At 42.8% G+C, this 18,372-nt stretch overlaps 1 protein-coding gene across 1 annotated transcript in view; it reads right to left on the bottom strand.

Annotated features, from left to right (window-relative positions):
• Positions 1–18,372, bottom strand: part of aatf (apoptosis antagonizing transcription factor) — a 117,310-nt gene that overhangs the window by 85,090 nt on the left and 13,848 nt on the right. The window contains exon 4 of the mRNA XM_033046250.1: positions 10,636–10,773. Coding sequence (XP_032902141.1) covers positions 10,636–10,773 — 138 coding nt within the window. The remainder of the gene's footprint in view (positions 1–10,635; positions 10,774–18,372) is intronic.

The raw sequence follows: 18,372 nt of genomic DNA, 5'->3' as shown, positions 1-18,372 counted from the left end.
GATAGGACAATGAAATTCTTGCTTTGCTTCAGAACAATAGAACATAGTAGGCATGACTACAGAACAGATCAGTGTGTCCATATACCATTATATAAATATATATATACACATGAATAAACTAATAAAGTGCAAATAACAGATAATGGGCTATTAATGTCCAGAGTTTTGTCCGAGCCAAGTTTAATAGCCTGATGGCTGTGGGGAAGTAGCTATTCCTGAACCTGGTCATTGCAGCCTTCAGGCTCCTGTACCTTCTACCTGAAGGTAGCAGGGAGATGAGTGTGTGGCCAGGATGGTGTGGGTCTTTGATGATACTGCCAGCCTTTTTGAGGCAGCGGCTGCGATAGATCCCCTCGATGGAAGGGAGGTCAGAGCCGATGATGGACTGGGCAGTGTTTACTACTTTTTGTAGTCTTTTCCTCTCCAGGACGCTCAAGTTGCTGAACCAAGCCACGATGCAACCGGTCAGCATGCTCTCTACTGTGCACCTGTAGAAGTTAGAGAGAGTCCTCTTTGACAAACTGACTCTCCGTAATCTTCTCAGGAAGTAGAGACGCTGATGTGCTTTCTTAATAATTGCATCAGTGTCCTTGGACCAGGAAAGATCTTCAGAGATGTGCACGCCCAGGAATTTGAGGCTCTTGACCCTTTCAACCATCGATCCGTTGATATAAATGGGACTGTGGGTCCCCATCCTACTCCTTCCAAAGTCCACAATCAGTTCCTTGGTTTTGGCTGGTGTTGAGGGCCAGGTTATTGTGCTGGCACCACATGGACAGTCGCTCGATCTCTCTTCTGTACTCTGACTCATCCCCATCAGTGATATGTCCCACAACAGTGGTGTCATCAGCGAACTTGATGATGGAGTTTGCACTATGACCGGCTACGCAGTCATGAGTATAGAGTCAGTACAGCAGGGGGCTGAGCAGGCATCCTTGAAGCGCTCCCGTGCTGATTGTTATCGAGGCTGACACATTTCCACCAATACGAACAGACTGTGGTCTGTGAATGAGGAAGTCGAGGATCCAATTACAGAGGGATGCGCAGAGACCCAGTTCTGCGAGTTTGGTAACCAGCTTGGAGGGGATGATTGTATTAAATGCCGAGCTGTAATCAATGAATAACAGCCTGACATATGAGTTTTTGTTGCCCAAGTGGTCCAGAGCGGAGGGGAGGGCCAGCGAGATCGCATCCACCGTCGATCTGTTGTGCCACCGTTGAACCACATGGATGCAGGGAAACAAGGTTTGTCACACAATGACCTGCCTTGATTGAATGGCGGAGTAGTCCTAATGGGGCAAATGGCCTAATTCTGCTCCTATAACATATGAATTTATAGCATCTTGACCAAACAGACTTCGCGCACGAGCTGAGTTCTGGTAATGTTGCGCGGGCGGGCGGAGGGGATGGGGATTGGCTGACGGCGAGTCCTGTCACTAACGTCATCTGTTCACTTCCCTCCACTGATGCTGCCTGACCTGCTGAGGCCATTCAGCAGTTTGTATTTCCCCCAAGGCCCCACCATCCGCAGCCTCTTGCGTCTCCATTTTACTGCTTTTTAATCACTGAGAAACCCTGAAATTGTTTAATTTTTATATTTTGCCCAAGTAATCCTCTTAGAACTGCGCAAAATAGTTATAGCAACCCGATTGAAAATCTTTTCTGCAGCATCATCGAATATCATAATTATGTTTGGCAAGTTTGCTAAAGGAACCTTAACCTATTACAGTTGACGCTGTACAAATGTGTAGCTGACCTAAGCACAATTCTGATCCAATCAAAGGATTCCAATGGTCCAACTCAACATCCATTCACCATCCAATGTACAGAAACCCTGATCTAAGCATGCAATGTCCCCGAACTATTTAAATTTTCATTGCTCAGCACACAAAACACTGTCAATCCAGCACTTGTCAGTCTACTTTTTGCATAGTATTATGTATACCAAAGTATATTAATTTTGAATTTTGATTCAGCTGAAGTGCAGGCTAGGACAAATACTGTGCGTTTCATCGTCACTCACAGAAATCCCCATCTAAACACAATTAGAAATAATGCGTTTCCTGACACTGATCTTATTGAAATGTACAACATTCTTCAGGGGCTTGACAGACTTGATAAAGAGTTGATGTTTCCCACTGGTCAAACAAACTCTAACCAACTTGATGCCAAGGTAAACTAATCTCCTCTGCCTGCACGTGATCCATATCATAGTCATAAGGTCGTACAGTGTGGAAACAGGCTCTTCGGCCCAACACCGACCAAAATGTCCTATCCCACACTAGCCCCACTTGCCTGCATTGGCCCCAAATCCCTCTAAATCTATCCGATCCGATCCATGTACCTGTCTAATTGTTGAGAAGGAACTGCAGATGCTGGAAAATCGAAGGTAGACAAAAATGCTGGAGAAACTCAGCGGGTGCAGCAGCATCTATGGAGCGAAGGAAATAGGCAACGTTTCGGGCAAAAACGTAGACAAAGTTTATTGAAATTTTGAAACTCTAAAACATCTGTTGATTTCAGTCTGAAGAAGAGTTTCGACCAGAAACATCACCTACCCATATTATCGGAGATGTGGCCTGACCTGCTGAGTTTGTCCCCCAGGTTTGTAGGTTAATTGGCATTGGTAATATTTTAAATTGCCCCATGTGTAGGATAGTGGTGGTGTACGGGGTGATCGATGGTCGGCGCGGACTCGGTGGGTTTCCACGCTGTATCTCTAAAGCCTAAAAGTCTAATGATGGTCTAAAAGAGCAAAACTTTTTTTGGGGGGAAGAGGGAGGCAGGGCAACAAAAAAACTTTACTCCACCAGTTTCTGTGACAATGCGATTTAGAATCTGACTGTAATACCTCGTATACCGAATGCTGCAAAAATATCCCTCAAAATGTGACCTCTTTTCATTAAGGTTAATCTTAGTCCTTTTGATTTTGATTAAAGAATGATCCAGAATAATGGGCCGGACTACGCTTGGATCTACACCACCAGATTCAGACACAATAGTTTATCAAATTCAGCCCATTTCACAAAGTAAATCCTTTTTCTGTTCTGCACATAATCAGCCAACTGACTTCATCCAAATTTAATTATATGCATGGATAAAAAAAATCTGTTTCTGTTATATAAACTGCAAGGGAATCCGCAAAGAAACGTCAGGTAGAACACTGTGAAGTGTGTCAGTTGAGACAGCCCTTAGACTGCATCTCCATAGATTTACCCCCAAATGCAATAAGATGCACAGAAAAGTTTAAAAAAGGCACGTAGAATGTTTTATTTTATCAGTCATGATATTAAAAAAAGACGCAAATGAGATTTACAAGGATATTCCCAAGGCAGGAAAATATTGCCTACAAGCTTAGACTAACAAGCTTTACAGTGTCAGATATCCGAGTTCGATCCCGACTACGGGCGCTGTCTGTACGAAGTTTGCGCCTTCTCCCCGTAACCTGGGTGGGTTTTCTTCCGAGATCTTCGGTTTCCTCCCACACTCCAAAGAGGTACAGGTTTGTGGATTAATTGGCTTGGTATAAGTATCAATGGGCCCTAGTGTGTGTAGGACAGTGTTAGTGTACGTGGATAGGTGGTCGGTGCGGAATCGGTGGGCCGAAGGGCCTGTTTCCGTGCTGTATCTAATTGAAGTGTGCAGAATTTTCCAAGGCTGAAACGGAAGGTAGGCAGTCAGCACCTTTTCCCCCCGGTGTAGAAATGTCAAGGACTAGAGGGCATAGCTTTAATGTGAAAGGGGCACAGTTTAAAGGATATGTACAGGGCAAGCTTTTTTTTTTTTTTCTTTTTTTTTTTACAGAGTGGCAGATAACTAGAACGAGCTGCCAGGGGTGGCGGCAGATACGATAGTGGTGTTTAAGGGTTTTTTAGATGGGCACGTGGATATGCGCGGAATGGAGGGATATACATCATGTGCAAAAGAGATTAGTTTAATAGGGTGGAAAAAGAGCCTATTTCCCTTTAGAAGAGTGAAATACGAGGGAACTAGTTGAAGAATAAGAGTTGAGGAAAACCTTTTTATCCAAAATGAGGTGCACAGTGGCGCTGGGGCAGAGCCGCCGCCCCACAGCGCCAGATAGCCGGGTTAGATTCTGACTCTGGTGCTGTCTGTGTGGAGTTTCACCCCGTTTCTCCCTGTGACCATGTGGGTTTTCTCCAGGTGCTCCAGTGTCCTCCCACAATCCAAAGGCGTGCAAGTTTGTAGGTTAATTGGCTTCGGTAAAATTGAAAATTGTCCACAGTATGTAGGGTAGAACTAGTGTACGGGTGATCGTTGGTTGGCACAGATTTGATGGGCCGAAGGGCCCGTTTCCGCACTTCCACGTATCTCTATACTGAACAAAGGATGGTTGATGCCTGGAAGTTACTGGAAGGGAGCCATTGAAAATAGAAGCTCACATAACACTGTAGGGAGGAAATGTAGATGCTGGTTTAAACCAAAGACAGACACAAAAAGCAGGTGTAACTCAGCGGGTCAGGCAGCTTCTCTGGAAAAAGGGAATAGGTGATGTTTTGGGACGAGACCCTTCTTCGGAGTGAGACTCAGGGAAAAGGGTACGAGATATATTACAGGACTGAGTCCTTTATCCTGAGTACCGTCTGTATCTCTCGCTTTCCGTTTTCCCCAGACTCTCAGTCTGAAGAAGGACCCGAAACATCACCCATTCCGTTTCTCCAGTGATGCTGCCTGACCCACCGAGTTACTCCAGCTTTTTGTGTCTGCCCACATTTCATTTTATTTGTAAAAGCAATTAATTGGGCAGCTAGAAATTGTAAAATTGTGAAGAGTCGATGGGCTGAATGGTCTCCTGTACTGTACATTTCTGTGATTTTATTCCAGATGATAATAGGCTGCAAAGAGGAGGCTTTAAACCTTGAGCCAAGATATTTGACTTTAAATCACCGCTTACACATTACATCAAGGATGGTCATAATATCAATCACTATAAAGCAGCATATACTCATTCTCCCATTCTAGACAATCGCAACACTTTGAGAAATGGGTTAGAAAAGGTATTAAATTGTCTAGGACACCAATTAGAAGAAACAGTCGCTGAGGATGAAATGATATTAACCTTGGGTTGACAGTCATAGCAAATAATTAAAAATAGAGAGCAAGTTACAAATGCAAAAAAAAATCTTAATGTAACAGAAATGCATTGAGAGGGCAAGGCAACTCAATTCATAAGCCACTTAACCAGAAACTTGATATGGCCACTTCCTGGCTTTAGAATTGAAAAAAAGTTTCAGCTTGTGTGGTTCAGTGGTGCAGTTGGTAGAGCGATTGCACCACAGTGCCGGGGACCCAGGTTTGGACCTGATCTCGAGTGCTGTCTGTGTGAAGTTTGCATGCTCTCCATGTGACTTTGAAAAAGGTGCCAAATCCTGGTAAATCTTGCATATGGACTCAATGGGCTGTTTCTATGCATTATGTACTTAACTGGGGACTCTACTGATGCATGGCATTAATCTTTCAAAAATATTGGCTTCAATTATTTTCAAATGCCTCCGACATTCAAAAAAACTTTAAATCTCCATCTAACAAAAGACAATGATCCGCACCATAGTTTGGCAGTAGAAATAAAGGCGTAGATAGATTTTCTAAATGAGGAGAGAATCCAAAACTCGGAAGTGCAAAGGGACTATGGGAACCTGTACCAGAACTCCCAAAAGTTAATCTGCAGGCCGAATCAGTAGAAAAGAAGGTAAACATAATGCTAACATCATGCTAACATTTATTTCAACGGATGAATACAAAAACAGAGACAAAAATTGGCCAGTCCTCCTCCATTTTCCCCCGAGGTCCCGACCACGGGGGAAAATGGAGGAGGACTGGCCAATTTTTGTGCCTTCCACCACAGAGATGAATGCTGTGGTGGATGTTTGTGTTAAATTTTTATCGTGTATTGTGTGTTCTTTCTCATTGTACCGCTGCTGACAAGTTCATTTCACTTGCACTTTATGTGCAATGTGACGAATAAAACTGATTGTTGTTGTTGATTGTTGATGTGACGCTGAGGCACTATGAGGCGCTGGTCAAGGTTTCAAGGTCAGTTTATTGTCACATATACCAATTAAGATGGTGACATTCAAATTACCATACAGCCTTACTAAAAAAGCAACAAGACACACAACTACATAAAATGTGAGGAATGTGCGGATTCCCCACATTGCTCACTGTGATGGAAGGCAATATAGTTCAATCATCTTCCTCTTTATTCTCCCACGGTCGGGGAAGCCGAACCATCCGCAGTCGGGGTGATTGGAGCTCCCGCAGCCAGCAGTCGAAGCCCTCGCGTCGGGGCGATCGAAACTCCCGCATCGGGGCGGTCGAAGCCCCAGCGGCTTGGAGTTCCCAAAGTCAGCCTGTGACCAGAGAGCACGAGCTCCACGATGTTAATGTCCGCAGGCTCCCGCGGTGGAGGTCAGAGGTTGATCCCTGGTAAAGTCGGTCTCCAGCAAAGGCCGCCAACTCCTCGATGTTAGGCCGCAGTGCAGACAGAGATACGATACCAAAAAAATGTATTCCATTTCCGTCGATGGTAAGAGATTAGAAAAAGGTTCCCCTAATCCCCCTCCCCCCCACCCCACATAAAATAAGCCAAAGAACACTAAATACATACAAACAGACAACAAAGGAGTATGGGACAGACAGACTGTTGGCGAGGCAGCCATTGCTGGCGCCACCCAGTGGCTGCATTTGGAATATTGTGAGCTATTTTGAGCACCATATCTGAGGAAGGATGCGCTGGCTCTGGAGAGGGTCCAGAGGAGGTTTACAAGAATGATCATAGGAATTAGTGGGTTAACTATGATGAGCATTTGACGACACTGGGCCTGTACTCACTGGAGTTTAGTAGAATGAGGGGGACCTCATTGAAATGTACCGAATAGTGAAAGGCTTGGACAGAGTGGATGTGGAGAGGATGTTTCCATTAGTGGGAGAGTCTAGGACTTGAGGCCAAGCCTCAGAATTAAAAGTTCCTTTAGGAAGTAGATGATGCGGAATTTATTTAGTCAGAGGCTAGTGAATCTGTAGAATTCTTTGCCAACAAAGGCTGTGGAGGCCAAGACAATTAATATTTTTAAGGCAGAGATAGATAAATTCTTGATTAGTACGGGTGTAAGGGGTTATGGGGAGAAGGCAGGAGAATGGGGTTAGGAGGGAGCGATAGATTAGCCACGATTGAATGGCAGAGTAGATTTGATGGGGCCGAATGGCTTAATTCTGCTCCTATCATTTATGACTTCACCATCGCTAAAAGCCTCCAGAATTGGGTTGCCTAAGTGTGGCCTTGCAGGGACTTGGTGGTCCACTTCCAAGCAGGGATAGGTGCCGGGGTAGCCACGATTCAGTCCATCCAACCACAGGAGCAAAGTTCCTTTGATGCACATCTCAATGTAAAAGGCACAAAGAACCGTTGTTTGCATGGTCTTCCCGTGATCACGAGGGTTTTCTCCAGGTGCTCCGGTTTTCTCCCACATCCCCAAGATGTGCAAAGCTTGTTGGTTGATTGAGCTTCTGTAAAATTGTCCCCAGTGCGTAGGATAGAACGAGTGCACGGGGAACGCTGGTCAGCAAGTCAAAACTATTATCTCCAAAACTAAAACTAACTACAGTGCCCTCTATAACGTTTGGGACAAAGACCCATCATTTATTTATTTGTCTCTGTACTCCACAATTTGAGATTCGTAATAGAAAAAAAATCACATGGGGTTAAAGTGCACATTGTCAGATTTTAATAAAGGCCATTTTTACACATTTTGGTTTCAACATGTAGAAATTACAGCAGATAATTCGGCGACTACCAAAACATTTTCAACATGTTGAAAAATTTTCAGCGACAGTGGCGATAATTTGGGCTGCCGGAGGTTGTTGCGTGTGCTGTCGTAGGTTATCGGCAAGTTAACGTAGGTTGTCGCCAGGTGCTGACCGGTGAATTCCATTGCCTTAGTCGCTGGCTGTCGCCTAAAAAATCACCTAAGTGGGACAGGCCCATTAAATTGGAGTCATTATAGTCAAAATCACAGGATATTACATGTAGTGTGAATGAGGGCACAGAATGATTTCTTTAAAGTGTTAACCACTCTTGATTTATATATGTGAATCTATAATTTTGTTAACACCCCTACTCTGGATGACTTCCAAGGACATTTTTTGAGAGGTAACTGAATGTCTCTCTAGAGCAGATACATCTGTCAAACTCCTCTGAGGTGACACTGTTCAATGCACTTATTTAACCTTGATCATGTGGTTGAAATATCTTTGGATTTATCAGGTCCGTTCTGAATAAACTTGTATTACACAGAAGTAAGAAACCAGTCCAAGTCATGAACACACAATTTGAAAAATGACTCACGGTGATGTATAGAAAAGCATTCAAGGAGGCCCCAGGTGTAAAATAGGTCTGTTCATAACACTTCAAATGATATTGTTACAGAAATGGTTTTTCATATCACCATTTGGCAATTTAGTCACTAAGCTGACAATTATACAACAATAGTTTACCTCACAATATAGTTTCAGTTGCAATGCATGCTGTTTTTATTATTGGACACAGTTGACTAATTTGACGAGTCACAGCACCAACTATTTATTCTGCAATACCTCTGTAATGATATTGCATTCCCAGCTGGTAATGAAACATGGCACTTTCCACAGCTTGTAATGTAACTCATTAAATAAGTTAACAACATGCATTTTGCAAACAAGGTGAAATAATTATTACGCATTTTGACCCATCCAATCGCCTTCATTCAACACCATGCATGCATCAATCAAATTTCCCAATTACTAAAGTCCTACTTTTGCATTTATCCAGTCCCGTATATGGCAGCGCTCAAAATTAAAAGCACAACTTAGCTTTATTTGACAGTGGCTGAGATGCTAAATCAAAAGAAAATAGCATGTCTGAAGTAAAAGAACATTGTGTTTATTGTACCATCACCACACAGTAATGTGACTTATGTAAGATGAATCTTTTAGAGAACAATGTTATTGGCTACTCTACAGAGTTGACTTTAATAAAGTTTTTATTTAAAGATTGTTTGCAAAATTAATTGTTCCTTATTACCTAAATTAATTAATGCCACTGTTTAATTGTAACCAATTAAAATTGGATTTTTTAAATATATATTTGCAATCTCTGGATCATTTCCCAAGAGTGCGAAATAAATACTTTTCCTCACCTTGTGTTTGATGCACCTAAATTGTTCGGCACACTGCCGCAGCAGTAGAGTTGCTGCCTTACAGCCATAGAGACCTACCTGGGGTTGATCGTGACTATGGGTGCTGTCTGTACGCAGTTTGCACGTTCTCCCAGTGAGCTTGTGGGTTTTCCCCGCAGGTGTTCCGGTTTCCTCCCACACTCCAAAGACACAGGTTTGTGCATTCATTGGCTTCGGTAAAAGATTGCAAATTGTCCCTAGTGTATTGGATCGTGCGAATGTGGTCGCTGGTTGGCGCAGACTCAGTGGGCAGAAGGGCCTGTTTCCACGCCGTTTCCATCTCTAAAGTAAAGACTAAACTAATGCAAAGTGGATTTTTACTGGATTCTAACCGATTTAGAGTTTGCGACTTCTGTTCAAAATCCTGGGTAACACATGGAGAGCCTGTGTAACACTATAAAGTAACCGTAATTGATAGTTTGAAGAATGGGCATTTGATTAAAGGATGTAATGCTCCAACATTCAAGGCCACTATGTCTCATGAATCACAAGTTCACTAGTTATAGTAGAATTAGACCATTCGGCCCATCGAGTCTACTCCGCCATTTAATCATGGCTGATTAATACAAGGGAACCCTCCGAATCCCATTTTTCTGCCCTTTCCCCAGAACCCTTGACACCCGTTCGAATCAATAATTCGTCTATCTCTGCCTTAAAAATATCGGCTGACTTAGCCACCACAGCCCTCTGTGGCAATGAGTTCCACAGATTAACTACCCTCTGGCTAAAGAAGTTCCTCCTCACCTCCTTTCTAAAAGAGCGCCCTTTAATTCTAAGGTACACAAAAAAGCTGGAGAAACTCAGCGGGTGCAGCAGCATCTATGGAGCGAAGGAAATAGGCAACGTTTCAGGCCGAAACCCTTCTTCAGACTCTAATTCTTGAATTTAATTTAACTTTAATTCTAAGGCTTTGACATCTGGTCCTAGACTCTCGCACAGTGGAAACATCCTTTCCACATCAACTCTATCTATGCCTTTCATTATTCTGTAAGTTTCAATGAGGTCCCCCCTCAACCTTCTAAACTCCAGCGAGTAGAGGCCCAGTGCTGTCAAACACCCATCGTATGCTAACTCACTTGTTCCTGGAATCAATAGTGAACAGGAAGACAAGAAGAAATAAGGTCCAGCAATTCAGAATTTTCCAATCTGGGTTTAGTTTTTCCATTGAGTCCAACAATTATCCACTGCACTTTAGAAATTACCCACATCTAATAATGGTTTTAGCAAAGATAGACACAAAATGCTGGAGTAACTCAGCGGGACAGGCAGCATCTCTGGAGAGAAGGAATGGGTGACGTTTCGGGTCGAGACCCTTCTTCAGAAGCATCCGAGGCATTATATGCATCCTAGAATTGTCAAATACACAATTACAATGTAAAACAAACAATTCAACACAACTTACTGTCCTTCGAAGCAGTTGCAAATTCTGGTCCACCTTTCTTTTTGAAAGAAGCCATGGAGGCCGTCTGGGGAAGAGTATTGGCCGTCACAAGAGCTTTCTGCAGGAGGATTCTTCCTTCAAGTAGTTGATCCCACAGAGCTTTGAAAGAGAGAAGGCAAATTATTTTAACCTTACTGTCCTGGGCCTCCTCCACTGTCGGAGTGAGGCCACCTGCAAATTGGAGAAACAGCACCTCATATTTCGCTTGGGCAGCTTACAACCCAGCGGTACGAATATTGATTTTTCTCATTTCAAGTAACCCCGGCATTCTCTCCCTCTCTCTCGCCCCAAACCTACACGTTCTGCTAGTTTCACTTCGTATCCCTTCGCTATTATCACCTCCACAGCCAACAATGTACTATTGTGGGCTTCTTCACCAATTGGTGCCGGCTCTGATCTGTTCCGTATCTTTTCACAACTCTAGTTTCCCTCCCCCCTTGACTCAGTCTGAGGAAGGATCTCGACCCAAAATGTCACCCGCTCCTTTGCTCCTGAGATGCTGCCTGACCTGCTGAGTTACTCCAGCATTTTGTGTCTCTTCTATGCAAATTATTGTAGTTGCTTCCACTCTACTCTGAGTCTTGTCACTAATCAAGCAAGTTCTGAGGTACAGGAGTGGGATGTGTTGGTAGAAATGCAGCCAATTGCAACAGACTGAAAGATGACAACCAAATAGTTTATCAAATTTCTGTTTCAATTGCAAGTTACAGAATACAATACTGCCATATTTCTCAATAAAATGTGTTAGAATGTGTTATGTCGTGTCTTCAGATTTTGCACTTTTATGACTATCCAGTATTTGATTTTGATTTATTGAATTTTTGATCATTGGATTTCATCTACGTGTATTGCATTTATGTGCCTGTTAGCTGCTGCAAGTAAGAATGTTATTGTTCTGTTCTAGGTACGAGACAATTAAACACCTTTGACTCTACTAATGCAGCTTATGATGCAGTCCCATGCAGTCCCAATATCTTACAATTTCAGATTACATATAGCTACTCAAACTAAAATGGAAGGTATCATGGAATATAGAACTGTACAGCCCTTTGGCCCACAATGTTTGTGCCAAACATGATGTTGAGTTAAACCGATCTCATCTGCCTGTACATGATCCATATCCCTTTATTATGCCTATCCAAAAGCCTCTTAAATGCCACTGTTGGATCTGCCTCCACCACCACCCCAGCAGTGTTCCAGGCCCCCACTACTCTCCGTGTGAAAAAACCATGCCCCGCACATTTCCATTAGACTTTCCCCTCTCACCTTATAGCAATGCCCCCTAGTGTTGAACCCTTCCACCATGGGGAAAAAAGGTTCTGGCTGCCTATCTATGCCTCTTATATAAGAGGCTCTTATATCCCTCAGTATATAATCTTATATGCTGCTAACATGTCTCCCCTCAACCTCTGACGAGTCCAAATGGTAGACGAGTAGAATTAAAGAACTGCAGATGCTGGTTTATACCAAAGAAAGACACAAAGTACAGGAGTAACTCAACGGCTCAGGCAGCATTTCTGGAAAAAAGGATGGGCTGGGATGATTTTGGGTCAGGACCCTTCTTCAGACTGAAACTAGTGAGTGGGGAGGGGGGGGGGGGTGTGAAGAGCTGGAGCAATAATGGTTGGCAACAAATTATCTTTGGCAGGGTGGTGTCCTGGTAGGCTCGTCGTTGGGCACAAAGTGCTGGAGCAACTCAGCGGATCAGGCAGCTTCTCTGGAGAACATGGGTAGGATAGGTGCCCGGAACCGTCTTCAGTCTGATTGTACTGGGCAGGCAACCAGGCTTTGTCCTGCCATTCCTCTCTCCCAGCTTTCTTTCCCCCCTCCGACCCACCCCTTGAATCACTGAAGAGGATTCCTGAGCGAAAACATCACCTCTCAATGTTCCTCACAGATGTTGCCGCCTGACCCGTTGAGTCACTCCACCACTTTGTTTTTACCCACTCAGCGGGTAAAACAAGAACAAATCGGCAACGGGAACAAATCATCAGAACAAATTTAAGAAAGGTGTAAACAAATATAACCAGGATGGGAATGGTTTAATCCCCGATGTAATCACCAGTGTTGAACTCGGCACCCAACCTGCTGTTGGCAGAGTTACACCCAACTTGTATCCATTGATTCCTGCTAAAAAGGAGCAAATACATTGATTTCCCTCAAGAAAAGGACAGCAAGATTCCTCCTAATGGATAAATCAGACCAATTCATAACGAGTTGGTCTCCATTTGTCGTCTTTTTGGAATCATATGGTGCAACACAATTGTAAAAAATAACTGTTTTAGGACTGGACGAGGGTTGGTCAAGATTATAAACAATGATCTCCTTACTTTTATTTTTTTTATTTTATTTTTTATTTTTGTTTTAATGTTTTATTTTATTTTTTCCATTTTCTTTTTCTCAACTTTCTTCACTCATTCGTCTTTTTTCTTTTTCTTCACACACTATATATCTCACGTCTTTCTATCCTTTACTATCTAATTTATTTTTCTTATTCTAATCTTTCTTTAATATTAAAAAAAAAAAAAGAAGCTGTACATAAAATGTATTATGAAAATATAAATTAGGCACTTTGGTGCCATATGATTGTACTTACTTCTAATAAAATAAAATATTTTTTTTAATTTTTTAAAAAGAAAAGGACAGCACAGCGGCCTTATGCCGCTTTCAGCGTCAGAGATACGGGTTCGATCCCGACTACGGGTGCTGGCTGTACAGAATTTTACGTTCTCCCGTGGCCGAGTGGGTTTTCTCCCTTATCTTCGGTTTCCTCCCACACTCCAAAGACGAACAGGTTTGCAGGTTAATTGGCTTGGTATAAACATGTGAGAGTGTGAGAGCGAGAGTGTGTGCGTGTAGGATAGTGTTAATGTGCGGGGATCGCTGGTCGGTGCAGACACGGTAGGCCTGTTTCCCTGCTGTATCTCTAATCTAAACTAAAACTGAAAGAGAAGATCGACACAAAAAGCTGGAGTAACTCAGCGGGTCAGACAGCATCTCTGGAGAAAGGGAATAGGTGACGTTTTGGGGTAGAGATCCTTCTTCAGACTGAGGGTCAGGTGAGAGGGGAAACTAGGGTCTGAAGAAGGGTCTCGACCCGAATCTTCACCTATTCCTTTTTTCCAGAGATGCTGTCTGACCCGCTGAGTTACTCCAGCTTTTTGTGTTTATCTTCAGTTTAAACCAGCATCTGCAGTTCCTTCCTACACAATAAAACTAAAAGAGTCCAATTGAGGCTTGTAGTTGAATTTTCTGCCACTGTCTAAATTTGAATGTCATAGTACTGTCAGCAACTATTGCATTCCAACAAACATCAGTTATTGCTATTGGAGAGACAGGGAAAAGTTGGAGGGAATGAAAGTGTTCATCAGGTTATCATTATACAGAGAGTAAAGTCTATTTTGTGAAAATGGGAGGGGGAAAAAATCAGCATTTATCAGTGGAAAGATACATTACATGAGAAAGTAATGAATAGAATGCAAGACTAACTTAATTTCAAAGTCTGTGTGGAAAGCTTAGAAATCTATCTGGAGCTTTAATCATCCAGAATTCTGAACCAGCCAAAGTAAGATTTAAATCATAGAAAACAGCAATAGAAGAATTTTAATTAGATTTTCTTTTAACACAGGAAAAAGCAGCAAAGACCAAATTGTGTTTCAGTTGCCTGTGTACGTTCAGGTGTGTTATTTTAATATACCATCATCTCTTTCTTCTTCCAATCTGGGTGGAGTGAAAGTTAAAATTGAATCTTGCGTTGAAAAGAGTTAGTGTCTGGAGGAAACGAGCATTTCCTGTACGTGATTCGCTAAAGATTAAGATGCAAAGTTCAGGGGCTTCGCAGGTTACAAGTGACTTACACAACATCCAGATTCAGGCACATTCTCCCTTGTGCTTTGAAAGCATTTTTAATGCAAATAATAACACATTTTTCCCGGTACTCATTAAATGACGGTATACACTATATATTTCATTAGTTTAATTATGGGTAGTGATAAGGTGATTATTCAATTAATTTAAATTGGAGTAGCAGTAAGTTTCACCCAGAGAGTTGTGAATCTGTGGAATTCTCTGCCACAGAAGGCAGTGGAGGCCAATTCACTGGATGTTTTCAAGAGAGAGTTAGATTTAGCTCTTAGGGCTAACGGAAGCAAGGGATATGGGAGAAAGCAAGAACGGGGTACTGATTTTGGATGATCAGCCATGATAATATTGAATGGCGGTGCTGGCTCGAAGGGCCGAATGGCCTACTCCTGCACCTATTTTCTATGTTTTTATGAATGATACAATGCAAAAAATGGATGTTTCTTACTTCTGAAAAAAAATCAAATAATGGACAGTTCTTACAAATGGAACCTTTGCTTATCCCAGAGACGGCCTGTCCAGCAGCAGGTCGGAAGTAGGTCGGAAGGCAAATAGCATGTGGACTTTGATAACCAAAGTATTGAAGTTTTACTGAAATCATCCAAGGCTCTGACAAAACAACAGTTTGTAAAATATTACTGACCTGGGCCTCCTCCATTGCCAGAGTGAGACACAAACTGGAGGAACAGCACATATTCCGTTTGGGTAGCTTACAGCCCAGCGGTATTAATGTTGAATTCTCCATTTTAGATAATTACCAACCCCCTCCCTTCTACCCCTCCCTTCTACCCCTTCCTGCCCCCTCCCCTCCCTCACCTGTGCCCTACCTGGACGTACCCATTTCTCCCCTCTGTCTATATCATGTTACAATTATTTTGTCTCTCAATTCCACTAATATTTTGCTCTAATTCCTACCAATGCATTTGCCACGGGCATGGTTCCACACAAACCCTATGCGCCATAAAAAGCATTTTATCGGGATGCATCACAGCTTGGTTTGGGGTCAGCATCGTCCAAGACTGCAAGAAATTGCAGCGAATTGTGGACGCAGCCCTGCCCATCACACAAACCAAACTCCCTTCCATTGACTCCATCTACTCCTCACGCTGCCTCGGCAAGGCCAGCAGCTTCATCAAGGAGCAGTCTCACCCCGGTCACTCCATCTTCTCCCCTCTCCCATCAGGCAAAATGTGCAGAAGTGTGAAAACGCACACGCCGAGATTTAGGGACAGTTTCTTCCCAGCTGTTATCAGGCAAATGAATCATCGTTCCACAACCAGAGAGCCGTCCTGAACTACAGTCTACCTCATTGGTAACCCTCAGATCATCTTTGATTAGACTTTACTCGCTTTACCTTGCACTAAACGTTATTCCTTTATCATGTATCTGTACACTGTGAATGGCTCGATTATAATGTATTGTCTTTCTGCTGACTGGTTAGCACGCAGCAAAAGCTTTTCACTTGTACCTCGGTACACGTGACAACAAACTAAACCGAAACATATCGTTCACTTGCATCATGCCCAAATGGCCTTCCACATCTGGCTGCAAATAACACGTTTCCTTTGTTGGCCAAGGGCATCAAAGCTCAGCAATGTCAGTGCGTATATATATTGTAAAGCAGAGATTGCTGGATAGTGACCATTGTCAGATTTTATCTCTTCTTCAGCCCAAGGACAGTCAAGCTAACTGCAGTGTCTCAAATGCTGAGCAGACTACAGTTTGAATTGAAAAGAGAAAACTAGAATGGCACACAGACACAAAGCTGGAGTAACTCAGCCGGTCAGGCAGCATCTCAGGAGAAAAGGAATAGGTGACGTTTTGGAGACGAGACCCTTCCTCAGAACTGACGGTTGATTTGTTTGTTCCCATCAGGAAAGGTTGCTTGTTATTTTGTACAAAAATAAAGACGTCACTAAACCTAATCCATAATCATAAAGACCAAGCTTCTGTGGATAAATGTCCTGAGTTAGATTTAGTTTTCATTTAGATTTAGAGATATACCATGGAAACAGGCTCTTTGGCCCACCGAGTCCATGCCGACCAGCGATCACCCATTCACACTAGTTCTATCCTACACACTAAGGACAATTTACAGAAGCTAATTAACCTACAAAACTGCAGGTCTTTGGCATGCGGGAGGAAACCCACGCGGTGACAGGGAGAACATGCAAACTCCGTACAGACAGCACCCATAGTCAGGATCAAACCTGGGTCTCTGGTGCTGGAAGGCAGCAACTCTCCCACTGCTCCACTGGCATTTATGTTTTTAGGAATTAACTAATCATCATTACTCTTGACGAATATCCACGATAATTTTTTTTAAGTTTAGAGATACAGCGCGGAAACAAGGCCTTTCAGCCCATGCCGACCAGCGATCCCCGCACATTAACACTATCCTATACCCATCAGGGTCAATTTTTTTTACATTTACCAAGCTAATTAACCTACAAGCCTGCACGTCTTTGGAGTGTGGGAGGAAACCAAATTTCACGTAGAAAACCCACGCAGGTCACAGGGAGAACGTACAAACTCTGTACAGACAGTACCCGTAGTCAGGATCGAACCGGGTCTCCGGCGTTGCATTCGCTGTAAGGCAGCAACTCTCACGCTGCGCCACCGCTATAAATATGGATATTCATAGACAGTGAAGGGAAAGAATGTTTGTGATGATGAATTAACAATCTGAATTTTTGTGTCCAAAATAGGAAAATGTGGTGAAGAAGGTATATGATAATGCTTGCTTTCAGAGGTCAGGGCATTGAGTACAAGAGTCAGGAAGTCATGATGCAGCTCTAGAGGGGTTTGGTTGGGCTGCATTTGGAGTATTACGTGCAGTTCTAATCGCCACTTTACAGGAAGGATGTGGAGACTTTGCAAACAATGCAGAGGTGTTTGACCAGAATGATACCTAAATTAGGGGGTACAGGGAGAGATTGGACACAACATAGATTGTTTTCTCTGGAATACTGAATGATGTAGGGAGACCTGATAGAAATATATAAAATTATGAAAGATAGACGGGATAGATGATCAGAACGTTTTTAAGAGAATTTTGGATAGGCATATTTTACTTTACATTACTTACCGAATAGTAAAAGGCCTGGATAGAGTGGATGTGGAGAGGTTTTTTCCACTAGGGTGAGAGGCTAGGACAAGAGGGCACAGCCTCAGATTAAAAATACATGTCTTTTGAAAGGAGATGAGGACAATAGACAATAGGTGCAGGAGTAGGCTATTCGGTCCTTCGAGCCAGCACCGCCATTCAATGTGATCATGGCTGATCATCCCCAATCAGTACCCAGCGTTCCGCCCTACTCCCCTTATCCCCTGACTCCGCTATCTTTAACAGCCCTTTCTTTAGTAATTGGTGGCGAATCTGTGAAATTCAATGCCACGGGCATCTGTGGAGGCCTAGTCATCGGATATTTTTAAGGCAGAGATTGACATATTCTTGTCAATTCTTGTCAACCAGACTTAAGAACAGTTTTAATCATCATGCCATCAGGATTCTGAACTCATAAACACATCATATATGTTGATTATTTTATTTATTATTGTCTTTTACCTACCAATGTCACTTTTATCTTATCTTTTTTTAACCTTAATGTTATCCTTGTAATGTCATTGCTGAGGTGACCCGTTGTCTTGTCAAACACATTCCATTGTACCCTTGACCCTGTGTTAACCTACATATGACAAATAAAACTGAACTGGATTAGTAAGGGTGTGAAGAGTTATGGGGAGAAGGCAAGAGAATGGGGTTAAGAGGGAAAGATAGATCATCCATTATTGAATGACAGATGGGCTGAATGGCCTAATTCTGCTCCAATGACT

The sequence above is a fragment of the Amblyraja radiata genome, chromosome 28, assembly GCF_010909765.2.
Source record: "Amblyraja radiata isolate CabotCenter1 chromosome 28, sAmbRad1.1.pri, whole genome shotgun sequence".
In the NCBI taxonomy this organism is placed as follows: Eukaryota; Metazoa; Chordata; class Chondrichthyes; order Rajiformes; family Rajidae; genus Amblyraja; species Amblyraja radiata.
Note: the sequence above shows the minus strand (reverse complement) of the source record. Positions and strands in the feature narration are given on the sequence as shown.